The sequence below is a fragment of the Notothenia coriiceps genome, unplaced genomic scaffold (genome assembly GCF_000735185.1).
Source record: "Notothenia coriiceps isolate Sejong01 unplaced genomic scaffold, NC01 NC01_scaffold00004582, whole genome shotgun sequence".
Classification (NCBI taxonomy): Eukaryota; Metazoa; Chordata; class Actinopteri; order Perciformes; family Nototheniidae; genus Notothenia; species Notothenia coriiceps.
The window spans coordinates 51,790-69,373 of record NW_011337283.1 but is presented as its reverse complement, the minus strand read 5'-3'; the positions used below and the strand labels follow the sequence as shown (position 1 = coordinate 69,373).

General features: G+C 40.0%; 2 protein-coding genes across 2 annotated transcripts in view; both read right to left on the bottom strand.

The window, feature by feature from the left end:
• The window catches only part of aopep (aminopeptidase O (putative)), a 29,630-nt gene extending 24,214 nt beyond the window's left edge, over positions 1-5,416 (bottom strand). Inside the window, exons 1-6 of the mRNA XM_010767704.1 lie at positions 5,396-5,416; positions 3,504-4,344; positions 2,752-2,921; positions 1,931-2,177; positions 912-1,125; positions 325-449 (exon numbers count right to left, since the gene is read on the bottom strand). Coding sequence (XP_010766006.1) covers positions 325-449; positions 912-1,125; positions 1,931-2,177; positions 2,752-2,921; positions 3,504-4,309 — 1,562 coding nt within the window. The 5' untranslated portion in view covers positions 4,310-4,344; positions 5,396-5,416. The remainder of the gene's footprint in view (positions 1-324; positions 450-911; positions 1,126-1,930; positions 2,178-2,751; positions 2,922-3,503; positions 4,345-5,395) is intronic.
• Positions 5,417-6,100: 684 nt separating this feature from the next.
• The window catches only part of dock8 (dedicator of cytokinesis 8), a 56,238-nt gene continuing 44,754 nt past the window's right edge, over positions 6,101-17,584 (bottom strand). Inside the window, exons 37-48 of the mRNA XM_010767702.1 lie at positions 16,839-16,997; positions 16,654-16,754; positions 15,295-15,487; positions 14,596-14,739; positions 14,048-14,179; positions 13,692-13,826; positions 13,138-13,227; positions 12,384-12,620; positions 12,134-12,277; positions 10,891-10,997; positions 8,705-8,875; positions 6,101-7,777 (exon numbers count right to left, since the gene is read on the bottom strand). Of these exons, the coding sequence (XP_010766004.1) occupies positions 7,726-7,777; positions 8,705-8,875; positions 10,891-10,997; positions 12,134-12,277; positions 12,384-12,620; positions 13,138-13,227; positions 13,692-13,826; positions 14,048-14,179; positions 14,596-14,739; positions 15,295-15,487; positions 16,654-16,754; positions 16,839-16,997 (1,665 nt within the window). The 3' untranslated portion in view covers positions 6,101-7,725. The remainder of the gene's footprint in view (positions 7,778-8,704; positions 8,876-10,890; positions 10,998-12,133; positions 12,278-12,383; positions 12,621-13,137; positions 13,228-13,691; positions 13,827-14,047; positions 14,180-14,595; positions 14,740-15,294; positions 15,488-16,653; positions 16,755-16,838; positions 16,998-17,584) is intronic.

Below are 17,584 nucleotides of genomic sequence, written 5' to 3'. Positions count from 1 at the left end.
GACAGAGTGAGAGGGTTTGGAAATGTGAAGAATGTCATTAATCATGCATCCCAGAAACCTTTTCCTTTAAAAACCAAACCAAAAGCAGCAGGATAACGTTAAAAGGAACAACAAACTTCTTCTCTGTTTCTATACATTTGTAAATGATTGTCTATGTCGTTAATTGTGTGCACTTATTACTCCAAAAAAGCTCTTAGTTATTTACTTTATGGGCCTGTTCAACTAGATATCTATGTCTTCCAAACTTTCTTAATGCTTTGATCTTTCATCAATTTGCCTAATTAACACTATTCACCATTCTACCAAAGGCCTTGGTGTCATTACCTTGCCATGCCCAGACTGGAGAAGCCTGCTGGGACGATGAGGACATCAAGGCGGGGAAAAGGATGGACCCCCAGAATGGTGTGAGCTGCAGCCAAACATCGAGGCAACAGCTTAAGGACTCCCACCTGCAAAAGGAAGGCAACAAGTTTCAGAAACAAAACAACTGAAGACTATAAAGTTGCACATTTTATTTGAAGCAGATACATGTTGATACATATGGGAAGAATATACAATAGTTGTGAGTGCATGTATTGGCTGTTGCACATAATGTACTGTCTATTATGATTCCATGTGTTAAAGGTCAGAAGATATCAAAAATATCAAAAATATTTAAAAGAACATGTTTGGTCAAAAATCTAAGAGGCATCATCCACTTAGAAGTGACAAACAAGAAAACACTATTGACCTTATATTTATAAAATTGATTCCAGTAGGAGATTCCCATTTAGAGAATGAGGAATGTTTTAAGTGGTGCTCACAGGAACACAGCGTCGTACAGCAGCAGTTGAAAACCGCTAACATAATGACACAAACATTAACTGACTAACTGTCTCTTCTTATCACATGAAATATAATTATCTCTCCACCTGGGCCTTCTGCAGCAAGCTGACGGGGCCAAACACACGGTGCGGGATCACCCGCTGGGACCTAGCCGACTCCTCAGTGAATCGGCAAGGGTAGTCGTCATGGGAACAAGAGATGCTGTCATCCACTATGCCTGAATAATCAGTTACAGAGTGCGTCGCATCCTCAAGGGAAGAGTAACAGAGTGCAGAGTCTGAGTGGGTGGTCTGGTCTCCGCTGTAGCAGATTAAACAGGAAATAAAAGTTAAATCCAACGTTATGACTAAAGATTTGATGAATACTCTTATTATAAAAACAAAATACAGTTCTTGAGTTGGTTAACCCAAAATGGCACAGTTTGTCCCGTCTCTCTATACTTAGCATGGAAATATGGAATACATAAGTCACAGGAGGAAACCACAGTGATCCAAGAATATCTAGGTGCCGACATGCAATCTCATTCACTCTGAATCCAATCCATCACCAACTCCATCCTCTGCAACAGAACCCTTCCAAAGGATTTGAGCGACATCCAAGTTTCCTTCCAGCCACTCACTGAAAATAAAGGCCTTCCTTGTAGCAGGAGATTTGTGCTGCCGGCAGCAGGCTACAGCTGGGCTGCTGCTGGAGGAAAACCATGAGGGGAGGAGGAGGATTACTGGAAACCACTGGCAGATCTGCCAACCTGCTGCCCGGTGGAGAGGGAGACCCCAGCCCCACCCTGCCCTGCCCACAGCAAGCCAGCCCTCACTATGCCCCAGCCTGTACTCTAAATCCTGTACCTCCATAAAATGTTAGCTTTACTTATTTTGGTCTCCAAAATTAATCTCTGCTGGGCACTGAACACTTTAGTGTACTTGTCATAAAAAGCATATTGAGGGGTGAACCCTATCCATCACCCTAACTTCACCTGCACCATTTAAAGTATGGCAAGAGGAAAGTTTTACCATGGAATCTCGAAGGGCCAGACCTGGGTTAATAACAGTTGGAAGAGAAGGAAATATTACAAGAAGAATTGAACACAGGAAAAACAATAAAATACCTGCCAGTCTTGAGTGGAGAGCCCTTTACTACTTCACTGATGGAGCTCCCATGGCCAGACATTTGGTCAGCCTGGACCCTTTCCCCGGGTCTAGCCCCGAGTTTGGCAGTCTTACTACAATCCGTCTTCAGCCCTCTTTCCACTGCTGGAGCAATTTCTGCTGGGACTTGGTGCCAGTGGCCCACTGCCAAGGTGAAGGTGGAGGCGGGCATGGGCATAGTGACATAGTAATTCCATATTAACAAGCCTGAAGAGAGCAGACGGGAAAGAGAAAAAGTATAAAAATGTCAATGCTAGGGAAATGGAGGGGATAAAAGGCAGAAAGAAAGCATGGAGAAATTAAGGAATTGTTTGGACAGAAGGTGCCATTTTGTTTCACTTCACTATTTAGTCTGACGTTGTTTTCATATAACATATTTGTATTTAGCCCTTACCAATCCAGATCCATGCCAACCTTTCAAATGACTGATCTATGGTAGCAGTCACTAGAGGCAGTAAATGTCTTAAATGTCAGTTACAGAAATACTTTTTCTGTTTTTAAATATGTTCTGTTCTGTCAAATGACAATAACCTGTAATGCTGCATTGATTTTATCAAAATGTTTTTTTTTTATATAAAAAACTATGACTGGTTTTTCTAGCTCTGACCCAGGTAGGTGACTTGTCATTGTGCACAACACAAGTTCAAAAATGAAAAGTAAATTCAAGATAAGAAATATTTTTTAAAAGTGGAAAGCCTCCGAGGCAAATTTGTTATTTTAGGCCATTAAAATAAAATCGACCTGATTTCTACAGGTTGTCAAAAAAGTAAAATAAGCTTACTTGTGTCCCCGTCCCCAACAGGTATAGCCTCCTCCTCCCCACTCATCAGAACCACACACTCACTGGGGGCCCGCACTGTTGCCTGCCATGTTGACATGGCAACAGGCGGCTCCTGGCAGGGGAAGAGGGCTCGGTTGTTGATGGGAGAGCCGGCGGTGTAAACACACACCCTGGAAGGGTAAACAATGGTAAACTGTAAACAACCCTCGTTTCAATGCTCAAAGGATACACCAAACACACCAACATACACATAAAGCATCCAGACACAAAAAATGAAATACAATAGCTTGAAGTATGTTTTAGTGAATTAATGAATTAGTATTATTCTATTCTAACATGGCAAGCTCAAAACGTTACACTGTAATTCCAATAGCATCTGCCACCAGTTCTTTAGGAAGAAGTGTTATCATACTACTAATAAGGCTGGGCTATATGACAATACATATCTTTGAAATTATACAATGTTTTATATCGTATACATTTATCTATGTAATTTCTATATTGATGTACTCTAGCCCTAAATGTATGATTTTCTTCTAAATAATTTAACTTTAAACTATTATGTTCACGTCGCAAATAAGTTGTTAAAATTATAAAATACTCAGTTACTTTTATTTGTCACGTATTTAATTCACACAGGAGTATACAAAAAAGGCTTTACCATAGTTTTTTATATACTATTTATTTGATTGACGTGAAAAGTTCTATATCCTGATATAAATTGATAATGAGATATAAGTACGAAAAACAACCTGTTGTCCTGGTCCTTCGTCCACCTCACGGAGCCTCCTGTTGGTCTTGTCTCATAGCAAATCCTGAGAGCACGAGGAAACCCCTGAGCTGAGGCGACCCCCTTCTTCCTCACCTGCAGACTCCATTGGTCTCGATAGAATTGCAGTGAGCTGCCGTGCTGAGCACCAGGCGCCTGGCTGCATAGAGAAAAGAGCTGGTGCTTCTGCCTCCATTGGTCAGAGGGCATAGAGATAAGGTTCTGAATAAAGGCTGTTTGCCGGTTGACTAATCTAACACCTGAGCTCTCAGATGCAAACACAGAGGAGATGTCCACCTCTTCCACCTTTGACACATGGAGGTCACAGCAGTCCATCACTAAGGTGAAATCATCGTCACTGGTTGTTTCCCACAAATGTGAAGACTGAATAATTTCTGTTTCAGGTGGAGTCTGTGCACGTACGCCAGACAGAGCCTGACATTCAGCTCCATCTCTTTCTCCAGCACCAAGTATCTTCTCCATCTTTGTCATAGCCTTCCCAATTCCTTCTGTACCATCCTCCACTGTGTCCTCATTGTGAGATCTGCACACATATACATCGTGACTCCTTCCAGCTTCTATAATGCAAGATCCAGGTCCAATGCCATCCTCAGTCTTAGACCCCGATCCAGAGGAAGGCTCCAAGAACAGAACGACACTACCACTGATGACATTCCTGTCAAAATGAAGCGTCAGGTCCAGCACATAATGCCTGACAAGTATGTGGTTAGTATTGGCTCGGAGTGGAAGGTCATCCATTTCGGGGTTTAGGTTCTTGTCTGGCTGCATGTCTCACAAATGGTGTCAAAGCTGGGCTGCCAGATCTAAGATGCAAAAATAAAGTTTTACTTATTTCAGTTTTTGTTTCCAAGTTCCAAACTTTTGAATTGATCTTAGGGTAAATGACAGTGTGCGTGTTTATGGAATTTTCGAACAAACCATTAGTTAATATACTATAGCTTCATGTGGTCTGTGTTTACTTACATTTGTCAATTAAGTGTTCTGCCAGGTTACAGTGGTAAGCCAAATATGTCAGTGTATATATGCTCAAATCAAACTTAAATGCCAAACTCCATTTCACAAATTCCACAAATGATGCCAAACAGGAAAATAGTTTTGGATTCCTGTTTTGATCTGTGTTAATTATGCAGTATAAGTAAAACACCTTAGCCCAGCACCAGGAACAGCAGCCTACATTTAAGCTCTCCAGCTGAATATCAGAGTTTTTGCTGTCATAATACTTCCATTTAGCTTGCTTGGGGCAAGAAGCAGGCTTGGCAAGACAGAGGTGCAATTACCATTTGCAGCAGGAAATCCTCAGAGGTTATTCAGTGCAGGAGTAGATTTATAAAATTATGAGCAAATACACACAAAAAGGGGGGTTGGCTAGACACATCTGCCAAAGAAACAAAGAACAAACAACAAAGAAACGGTAGTAGTAGTGGATTAAAGAAAGATAGATACAGGTTATTGCCTGCATGCATCTTTGTTTGTAATTGCAGCGAAACCTGGAATCATTCAACTTGTCTGTGGAGGTTCAGTGGTCTTGTCAGTCACAAGCTTAAGTAGTCCCATGCATGTGTGTGAGAGGAGGAGGAACTGACAGTGCAGTAACACGTTGTGACTCGTAAAAAACGGCACAGAGAAATCGAGTTTTCAGGAATTAATGTTTGAGTTTCGAATTTAAGTTGGCCTGAAGATGACTGAATGTATGACACGCGAGAGTTTGGGCTAACTTTGTATTACAAGTGTGGTTCCTGTAACTCAAACTCAACGTCCTAAACTACAACGGGAGCGCCGTCATTAACCAGCAGCATCATGGCAGCTATCGGAGATTCAAAGAAAATGTATTAAAAAAAGAAACTGTTGACATACCGATGATCATCACGAGTACTCGCTTGTTGTGAATGAAATGTACAACAAGCCTGTATCCGTCATGTCAACGTCGCTCAGTGATTGCGTCATACTGACGCGACTGCAAACTATTGTAGTTTCCATGGTAGTTTCCCCCACAGATACTTCCCGCTTTTTAAACTGGCGTTTAGTTTGTCCAATATTTCTACTTCAATAGATATATTTATATGTATATATTATTATTTTTAACCATAGATACATGTTATGCATCAGTAAAAACAGAAATACATTTTCTGAATGTAATCATCATTGAAAACAATCATACATTTAGTAGAAAATTAATATTTCAGAAAACTGATAGGAGAGACTGAATAATATGGCTCATTGGTGGTCAGCTTTGTTAGAAAAAGTGGTGGGGACAGTTTCTCCACTTTGAGTAACATTTTGAATGCAGGACTTTTACTTGTATCAGAGTATTCCTGGAGTCTTGAACCCTTAAATGTTTTGTGTTCCCGTTTCCACTCTGCAACACCTCTATGCTTTATACAAATATTTGATTGTTATTATTATTATTACTACCGCAATAACAAACCTTTATAGGCCATTTCAATCTAACCTAATTAACCCAGTTTTAAAATGTGTCACTAAACACAGTGATGACAAATATGTGCATATATTAGGTTTTATTCAGGTGCTTCAACAGCATTGTAGGCTATCCATGACACATACAAAAAACCATATTTATTGAAACAAAACAGGTATGATGTAAAGATAAAGAAACATAAATGCAGTCTCCAGTGGTTCAATGCCTACAAAACAGATCTTTTCACTACACATTTTAGCAATGTATTGCACATTTCAAAAATAGGTATACATTTGAATTAATAATCACAATAAATACATACCCTGTATGACTTTTATTATCTTATTTAGTCTTTCAACATTATACAGTTACAAAATAAGAGATGTACCTAGAAACAGAGCATAAAGGCTTTCAAATGATTTTTTAATAATGTGTTAAAAAAAAAAGTACATGTACATTACTAAAATGCATGATCAGGTACAAAATAATGACAATGACATGAGTTGTTTCATGAATGTCAAATTAAATTGTCAATACTGCAAAGATGTACATTTCTCCTCTGGGATGTTTTCAGACGAATGGAGTAAACATAATTGCAAAGCACAGCTGTCTGGAGTGACAACATGTTAAGTTATGTTCTAGTTAAGTATCTCAGTTCCTAAGTAAATAAGGAAGGGATTACATTTGGCACCGTGTCTATCGTATGAAGTGGACTATTTACAAACCGGTACTGAAGCTAATAGAATTATACACTGAGATTGTTACAGCTTAGTCACTGAATCCATTATTGCCGTTATTTATCTAAAAATACATTTCCATAAAATGATAAAGCAAAATAGTTTTGTCATACTTTGTAAACATCTTAACTTTCTGTCGTAATACCTCTACTATACAAAATGTGGATTTAAAGAAAAGCCCTGTGTAATATAGAGTCTCAGATTTGTCTATCTACCTAATTACATCAGATAACTCTCAATAAGTTAAACTCTTCCATTAGCTACATGGCCAGGTACTGTATTTATTACAATAAACAGCTTCAACAGCTAACACTGGAAAGTGTGTCTATATATCCAGTGCACAAATCCATCCTTACTCTTGCTGCTCTCACTTTCAAATGTCATGCCTAGACACCCCCAGAGTGGAATTTCAGAGGCCCTTTAGCACACAACAGAATCATTTATCATTATTATGTACAACGGGACTTCAGTATGACATTAACAACTTTCTGCTCCATACATTATCTAAAAAACAGACACTCATTCACACATTTACATACATGTACACACAGGAGACAAGCATTATAAGCACACACACACAGGCCCTGGGCCAGCAAGGACATCAGAGAGGATCCAACCTATAGGAAATGTTTGCAGCATTATTAGGACTTGCATCATATAAAAAATAAATCAACAGAGCCAAAGCATCTGAAGATTTTACAGTGAAATGCTCAATAAGCTACACTTTGCATGAGTTTCCAACCTCTTTATGTTTATGTGCTCACTCTCCATTTTGCCTCCTGTAACAAGCAACAACACAATCTTGGACGTGCAGCAGACGTTAATAAACACTGCCGAACTGTTGAGAAACTAAGAGTCCTCTATTGTGGAGAGAAAGTACAGCTCCAGAGCAGAGGAGTGAGAGGGTACCACCAGCAGCTCCTTTCCTCATTTTCCTCCTCTGTCATCTTATCTTCTCTTTTCCTGTCACGGCTGTTCGACAGCCTCCCCTTCCTCTCCATAGCGCTCACTCTTAGAAAATCCCTGGCATCTCAGGAGTTTTCCTCCTGAGTTCTGCGGAAACTTAGACGTTTGAAGGAATCCCTGTGAGATGGAGGGGATAAGTGGATGAGGGATGCAGGGAAAGGACAAAAACACAAGATAAGGATGATTATATGAGGAAGATGAGTAGAATTGGCCAGTAACAATAACACATGGCTTTCAAAAGTGTGAGATTTGTCGCAATGCTTCACCAAGTCCAAGATGTTAGACATGGGGATATAAGAGAGGATTCTGGGTAAGATGTTAAGGTTATGCCTGATCTTCCTATCGGAGGGTCATTCATCCCATCAGTAAACATGTTGAAATACTTGGGAAAGATACTTAGATACTGCTCCCGTAGGCATCTGCCTTACTGTAAGTACATGTACTGTACGTTACTTTGGATGGAAGCATCTTCTAAATAACATTTGATGTCATTTTGTATTATTATAACATGGCTGATAAATCAAGAGTCTATTTTATTGGCCGATAAGAATCTCTTGCAGATTCATCTGTGTATAATATGTGTTGATAAACTATATTTTATTTACAAATATCATCGCTCATTACAGTATATTCTACAAACAACAATAAACTGATTATTGGAGGCTCTATCTAAATTTGCGCGATAAGTATTCTTTGAGGTACATACTTATTCCTCAGCATGGAGATGCATTGCTATAAAATGTATCAAGATTACCATGATTGATCATAAAAGCACTTAGTGTGCGATCAGTCTTTGCTTACACATGGATGCCCAGTGGCCATGGCCTTGGTTCAACACTCAATCTGTTTACAGTGGCTCTGGTTTAGCCATCAATATTTGTAGATGTAGTGTGAATGGATCTCTGCTCAATTCCATATGGTTTTACTTTCCTTTGTGTTCAGCTATTTTAGAGTGATGACAAGATCAATGACATGTGTTCTTTTTTCTTACTGCCGTCTCTTGTCAAAACAGTATTGGCTGTTTGACCTGGAGGCTCTGTTTACCTGTTCTCCAGCCGAGGCCTGATGATGGGTTTATAGAGCTCAGGAATCTTCCTCTCCAGCATCGGCCTCAGATTCTCTCTCAGGCGGTTGTAGTTCTTTTTCAGCTCCTGCTGGTACTCTTTCTGGTCAAACGTGATCAGGTGCTTGTTCTTCTCAACGGCCTCACCACACCTACAGGACAAAGAACAAGGTGGAATCTGTTTTAAAATGCATTTTTCAGTTTCTACAGTGCATGAGAGAAAAAGGGAAAAAATAGCTTAACTTCAGGACCTTTTTAATGCAATAACCTCAAACTTAATAACAGCTTCAACAATGACGATATGTAAGACAATCTTGCCATAATCCCCTCTCTGTCCTCAAGCCTCTAGAAAAGCACTGCACTGTTTCATTTTAATAACATCCTGCAACTACTTGGAATAAATTAGACTCCTTTGGTTGCCAGAACTCTAAAATGTGAGTTAACAATGTACTTGTCTGTTACAGTGAGCAACTGAAATATCAGATATTTTCAAGTCCTTTGGCGAGAATGTGAGCTAAACTGTAAATGACCCATAAGGCTGTTTCAAAACACAGTAAAAATGGTCAGCAGAAGTAAATCTCCAAATCAAGAGGACAAATGTCTAAACAAATAAAAGTCCTTTTGTCAAACGGAAGCTCTGAGCTGAACTAAGAACAGTGGACAGATAGTGCATCCCCCCATAGTCCTCTATCATAACATGTGTAATTATTAGCAACACACAAAACAATCTGCAAGAATAATTGCAAACACATGTCTGAGTGTATTCCTTAGATTTTAAAGCACATAATATGAAAAATAAATCTTGTAACAATATATGGAAAATAAGCAGAGCAATGAGCATTAAGGATAGTTCCTCACATGTATGCTTGGTTTGCAATTTAAAAAACTAGTTCTCTGGACGTATCTTTAATATTCATATTTATGAATTGACTAAAAACCAGTGTTGTAAAAACATGCATGGCTATTTTACCATTACTTTACTCTTGTGATATACAGTATCTGTTGCTATATCATGCAGACCTACCCTGAACCTTACGTCTGTTAACAGTAATGATTAAGCCGGTAAAATGCAGTGTTCACAGTAATGAGTTGCCAAGCAGATGATGTGTTTGAGTGGGGGTTTGACTTCTTAGGGAGGCATACTATTTTTGAGGGAATATAACTAATTCATTCCAGGTAAAAAGATAAAAAAGGGTTTTCTTGACTGGATTTGATCAGAGCACAACTGTCAAGAAGATTGGCGGCATACGAATGGTGCAGTTCCAGCTTGCCTGGATTTAGGCTAGAAAAATAAACCCTTGTGAAATTACAGCAAATATTTGCCAACCTGCTTGTAGCAATCAAGGCAGCTGGAATGTGACATGAGGGCTAGAAAATGAAAAACACCTCTTGGAGGCAAACGCCAAACGCCCAGGAGATGAAAGCACACACATACAAACACACACACGTCTGCGCAAAAGACCCCAGTCTCCTGCACAAAATCAGCATATCATCAGACACATTGCTGTGACTATAGGGTGGTTTTAATATGTTGTGAATATTAAAAATATAATGAAACTCTTAGGAACAATAAACCTTTGCAACTCAAGAAGAAAAAGTGCTCAGTGTTGTGAGGAAAAATATCTTCCATTCAAATGAAAATAATCTCCTGTCGCTATGAGTTTCATTATTTCACACCCTCTTACTGGACCTGTTTTTTTTAATATCATCTGGTGTGCACTGTAGTGCCGATTATCACTTCCATCTCTGATCGCATCTTGACTGACACCCTGCTTAAACGGGATATCTGTCTCCATCAGTCACAGTTGTCTGCAGCTCTCTTTTATCTTCCGTCCCTGACACCATAATGATGTATACATGGAGCATCCTGGAGAAGATTTTCAGTCCTTCAAGTCAAGTTTCACAAAAAAACAGAATTTCTACTCTGATATATCTTGGAAGTATTTATCTGTCTTTCTACCTACTGAGCCTTTGCCAACCACTGGTAGCAATAAAGGGATGCAGAAATTCTAAATTTAAGTAGAACAGTTGGTAATCTCCTTTAGGTTTTTTTATTAGCTAATGAACGTTCTTGTTTTTGAGTTGTTGTGTGGTGTTTTCCTCGTTTTTGCATGATTTTGGTTCAGTGTGTAGTCACTTGGTGGTGTTTTTTTTTGTCGTATCTTACCTCATTATAAACTCTTTGAAACACAATCGCAGTTTATTGTGGTGACGGAAGAGCTTCGGATCCGCTGGGATCTCATTCAGGAAGACCTGGGCTACCTCCAACGGGCCCTACAAGGGGGGGGGCGGAGAGAGGAGGAAAGGGACAACAACAAAGGTACAGGGTTAGAAAGACAAAGAAAGAGAAAGCAAAAACAGAAGGGAGGAAGGAAGGAAAGAGAGGAGGTAAGGGAGGAAACGTTTGAGAGCGTATGAACAAAAGGAGGGATGAGTGCTCCTCTTTCAGACAGGGGGAAATGACTGACCCAAACTGAATGCCTAATGCATGACCGAGAGGCTAAACTAGAACATGAGGAAGATATCAGATGGTAAAATGAGCCATGATTAGCCTCCTGCATGGCTAATGTCCCCACTATCCCTGCATACACCCACCATTTGGCTCCCATTTGCCCAGTATGAGATCTTGTTATCCTAACTTATATTCATCATAAAACCACAGCACGCTTGCAACAGTGCCTGCATCAGGCGCAGTTAAACAGCTCTGATTAGCATCATAAACGCACAGAGACTGGGCCTCACTCTCATGTCTGAGCTGCGGACTCGCACACAGAAACACGGCCTCCTGTGCTGATTACAGTCAAGAGTTATATGTTTACGGAGCTGCTGAGCATTAGCGTTATGTATACAACCATCAGGTTGGAGCGAGGGACCTGTCAGATTACACACTGGAAGATAAAGTATAGGGGGAGGCCGTGGAGACGCTGTATCTAGCTTCATCATTACTCTAACATTCACCAGGCTGGCGGGACCTGGAAGCTATCAGATCAAAGAGACCTCCGGTTCAGCATGGCGTGCAGCGGGGACATGAAAGCAAAAAAGGGCCATGAATTGACGTTTTAACTAAATCAGGGGAAAAGGATTAGGGTTTGTGGCGGGTGTGAAGGCTTTGATGTGTGATCACTGTCATGTCTGCCACCTGCACACTGTGACTACAATGGAAACTGAAAATGTGATAAGATAAATAGGGTTAAATTATTCTGGTTTATTTTTCCCCCAGCACATTAGGTGGGAACACTCAGGGGACAAAAGGGCTATGTATGATACAAAGAGCAATCATAGTTTTTGGGGAGAACAGCTGTCATTTGGTTGAGCATGAATGAAGTGCTAATTTCAGCTCTAGTAAGAACAGACATACGGTAGCGTAAAAAACGAGCAGTGCCTTCATTCAACATGTGCAATGCTCATACCTGGTTAACAGTTGCTCCCACAGAGCCTTGTAGCAGCATCTGTAACATCTTAGCATCAGGCTGTTCTCTATGTGTGGCAACTGCTAGCTCTCTTGTCTTCTTCTGCATGTCTTCTATGGCCACCTCAATAGGAGTCAGATCGAACTGGAAACAAGAGAGAAGTCATTTTGTACAAATGTATCGCTGCAAATGCCACAATGTGTTCAATTGTGCTATGTTCTATTTTGTACACCAGGAATCTGACCATTACCTCCTCTTTCTGGATGACGTTGATGCGAGTCTTGACGTAGGGGAAGGCATGCAAGGTGGTGAGGATGGTCTTTCTCTTATACTGCTCGTTGAGTTCCCCCCGCGGCCGTCCGCTCTTGGTGAAGGGAGTGGTGTACATGAAACGCCGCAGGTTGAAGTTCTTCTCAAAGTTTGTCAGCCGGTCTTTCATCTCATAGTCATCGAAGTAGGGCTCCACATAGGTGATCTGGATATATGCCTGGAGAGGAGTGGCGTTTAATTATTTACTGGCAGCTTTTCAATATGTGCATCTAAGCAGAAAAAGGGATATATACCTTGCACAAAGTGATTTATATATTTTTTTAATGTGTTTTCCGCATTTTTTAAAATGTGTTTTCCGCATAAATCTTAATTTGTATGTTATATATACTCTTTATGATGTCTACTTTACGAAAACAAGCTGTGTAATGTATAACATTACATGTTTGACATTATTTGATTTTTTCTTTTATTATTTAAGCTCTGGCTTTACATATTATTTAAAAATTAGATAATACCACTGACTTTTATAATATCATACTTTGCATCATACTTACTACTTAATGTATTCAAACAAAAATGTTCTAGTTACTTTATCATACAATGTTATTAGTAATATAACCTTTTTAGCATTTGGCCATGCAAAGGTTAAACCTAACCAGCGAGAACATTAATAGTTTTTTACTACACTACAGTCTTGTAACAGCAACCAGTCGTGTGACTTTACCATCACCTACCTTGTTGCGGTTGAGTTGTTTTCTGTCCACTGGTATAGAGTCCTTGATCATCGTAAATGCGTCTTCCCCAAAACACTGGCTGTAGAAATTCTAAGAGTGGGGGAAATATTGTAGTTAGTGTAGAGTATTCTTCATAATAATATTATGAAGCTATTAATGCAAATACCATGCAGATTTCACTGCCATTCAAGACTCTTTGTTAGGAATAAATTGTGAGAAGAAAACTTAAAAGCCTGAAATCTCTTGAAAGTCCTTAAGATACTGATTAATTTACATTGATTCAATAGTGACGCAGATACTGTATTTCTCTTTGTGACATTATTTCTCTTTTTAGGCATTGAAATGAATGCCAAGTTTTCCAAGCTCTCTAAAAATCAAATGGATGATTGTGAGTCTTGCCTTCAGTCATTTCATTCAACTTAAAGTCACTCAGTCATTATTGGATTCCATCAGTCAAGCCAGACACCATCTTCCCTTTTACCACCTCAATCACACATTATTTCACAACATGCATATCAGTGCACACACACACACACATACACACACCCACGTACCTCCAGCCTGTGTGATATCTCAGGCAGATGTGTGATCCCAGGCTCCTTGTAAATGAATTCCCTTTCGTCCAGGTCGCCGAACTTGGCCCCATAAAATCCTACCCGGAAGTATGTTCCAAACATCCTCTTATGGCCCTGGAGGGAAACAACAGGACGTTTAATATGTCTCTCTAATCAGTGTGACAGAAGTAACATATTATTTCTCATGATGTAAATATTTAATTTTTCTATGTTATGCAAAGTCTTCTAAGGTACATTAAGATAACCAAATTAGTTTTAAATTACTTTTCCATTCTGCTTACTTTAACCTTTATTAAATACATGAGGCAGCAGATGCAGGGCCACACAGTTATTACCTTCTTTATGATGTTATCAAAGGCTCTCTGCAGTTTGTCATGAGTGGATGCCAGTTTTCTGAAATCTCTGTGAGCCTCTAGGATTGGTAAGATGATCTTGTAGACCTCATTTACTGCCTCAAAGAGCCCCCCCTGATGAGACAGCCATCACTGATGTTAGCATTACAACACACAATATAAAGAGAGGAAACATTTGCAGGTAACACTAAAAACAAAATATTAACTATAAACATCGCATTTACTATCAATAATAATAGAGATCTTAGTAAAAAACGGAATAGTAAATACATAAATGTTGTTCCCCTTATCCACTAGGACCAGTTTTGCAGTTTACACCTTACTCAAAACGTAATAAGTATGTAGTAGGGTAATAACAGTCTGAAGGTATCACATTTACTGGTATTCCTTATTTTAATTTATATGATACCATAATTGACAGTTTAAAATGTAATTCCATTACAATCCTAGTTTGTATTATCTTTTCAAGAAAGAACAGCAGGTTTCTATCTTAAGAAAACTTGAATATGGGTGCAGCTCCATTGTCTCACATTGCTGAAGAGCTCAGCAGCCTGCTCCAGCAGTCCCACCAGGCCGCTCTCAGTGAAGTAGCGTCCTGAACACACCCCGTCCTCGTCTGGGGACAGGATGTCATCCGACACCGCTGACTCCTCCAGCACGTTGGGGGAGATGTTCTGGGGAGAAAATCAGTCAGCTAACCAATCAATTAGCCCTCTTAATCAAATAATCAATCACATGGCTGACTTTAAAAAGGAGATGTCCTACAGTGGGAAACGGAACTAATTTGATGAGCATCCAATCAATGCCCTGCTGACTGCTGCAGGTTAGAGTGTCTTGTGCATGAGCGCCACAGAGGTCGTGTGTGACAAAGCTCATCGATACCTCACGCATCACAGTTACTGCTGTTTGTTTTCAGTTCAGGGGAACAGGCTGTTCCCAAAGGAGCACAGTTGTGTTTCTCTCCCCTCCAACTTCAAAGGCATTGTGTTAAGCAGTGCTACCAGGCGACCATATTCATATGTTGACGATATGAGTGTACAGCTCCCCCCTCTGGACACAAACAGCCACATTTGGAACAAATCCGTGGGGACTTGTGTGTGTTTGGCAGGGGAGGGTTTGCCTCTGTACAACCAAAGAGTCACAAACAACAAATCTAAATGCTTGTTTTTTGTGGCAGTAACTTTTCTTTTTAGTTTTTAGCTAGTTTGGTGTGTATTTGGGTTATCTACCTGAAAAGTGACGCTGCCAACAGGCAGGTACTTGTGATCTTCCAGCATGCTGAGGTACTCGGCCACCAGTGCAGCAGCATGTACCAGACACATAGCCGACTCAGTGTAACACTTCCTGTTGTTGTGTTTCTCTGCCATGTTTTGCAGCCAGGTCAGACGGAGGTCAGGAGACGTCTGGTAGCCCTTTGCTATCCTGAAGAGGGGAGGAGAAGGGGGGCATTGTGGTTACTTTTCCAATTTTCTTGTATTATTTAACCAGGTACAAGTCAAGCTACAGCAACATCTATTTTTCAAAACAGACTGCCAAAAGGTCAGCAAATACATTGTCAATAAATACAACATGAACAGGAGACTATGAATCTGGATAAATCAACAAAAACAACAACCACCAAACTAAATTAGGAATGCTGCAATCAGGATGCACTTTCTGACAATGTTTATGTTGACAAATAATCAGAACTACAAAAAAGCATATATTTTTTTAAATATAACCCGTTAAGTTTTATGCTTTGTTAGCATTATAACTGACTTTATGTTGCACAATTGTGTCACTTCAACCTTGCTCAATTGTACAGTATAGGATTAAATGTATGTCTTTATATAGAGACAAAACATTTAAAAAAGCAAAATGTGTGTCTGTGAGTGAGTGTGGTGGCAATGGAAGTATTTGGGTTGTTCAGAGATTTTACGGCCAACCAAAAACATGGGAGATGTTTTCCTGTTCATGTAATGCATGGATAATCATTACCCTAACAGCAAGGGAATACATCTGAAACGCTTTGAATGAATTTATTTATAAAGATGGTGAGTCACTATACTATACAAATGAGCTAGAGCATCTGGAGACCAAATGTGTGCATCAATGACCTGTGTGTTTGGGGTAAACGTTGGGGTGAGACTAGGTAAGTGTGTAAAACTAACGGGTCGTTCTGTGCAGCCGTCAAACACTCACCATGTGACTGGGACCAAAACCAAAACAGAAAGGTGAATGATAAATGACACATGTAAGTGACATTAGGGCATGTTGAGGTAAAGTGTCTAAATCAATACACAGCACATGTACAGTACTCCCTTTGTCCCTTCGTGTTCTCACACACATACACTCATACTCACACACTGCTTGCATTTGCATATACACAAAGCCAGATCAGGATACTAAACTACTACCACATGGTTACCATAGTGAGGGCAGCAAATAGAGGCAAAACAGCGCAGACCACAGAGAAATGGGAACCAGCAGTACAACATAACAAGAAGCCACAGGGTGATGAGAGAAGAGAGGGGAGAGACACTGAAAACAGAGCGACAAGGAGACAGCCTATCACAGAGGATGACAATGATGATGGTCGTGTTTCTCACCTATACATGAGGTCCATGAGCATCTCAGGATCTTCCTGGAACTCCCTCATCTTCACCGTGTCTGACAAAATACTGTTGAGGTTTCTTAGAAGCTCATCCACCTGAAAACGGACCAACACAACAGGCAGGCATGAGGCTATGATCCAATCAATATCAGCAATGTAATGAAGTAGAATGTTATATACCTGTGAGGGCAGCTGAGTGCTCTGCATCTCAGTGTCCTCCTCTGCGTAGGCCAGGATGGTGCGCAGTGAGCTCCGCAAGTATTCCTCTTGGAAGTCTGAGGACTTGCCCACCAGTGAGGCCAGAGACATGGTGACCTGCATCTTCACTCTTGAGAAGTTCTATCGAAGACAGAGGGGACGGCAGTGAGGGTCAGTGTTGAACATGTTGCAATCTTTATTGTACACTTACAAAGTGCAGTGAGAAACTGAGGTCTGCTAGCAAGGGTTTATTTCATGTGATTGTAGTTTTCCAGACCGAAAAAATAAAATCAAACTTGTTTTCTTTTTGATGCCAGGTAGCTATGGGTAAATACACTGACAAATGCAGCTTGCAAGAATGCTAACATGTTCCTCTGGCTGACTATATTTTGCCTATACAATTACAAAGTAATAACAAAACTTCCAATGATGGCCGGGGAATGATTTTTTATCAAGAGTTTGCGTTAGTTAAAAAGGTCAATGCTATAAATCATGCAATTTCCTTTTTATCTTATTACCACTATAACACTGGTGTAAGCAGCAGATCATAAATATATACATATTATACATACAGCTATTATTAAGGTACCTTTCTTTGAGATATCCTGCTCATTACATTCGTGAACAGTTTTGTTGTCCTCTCTCCTCAATTTTTGTCCCCATGCCCCTCCCTTTCCCTGTCTCTCCATCCTTCACACTACCTGTCCAAGATAACAGGCCTGACAAAC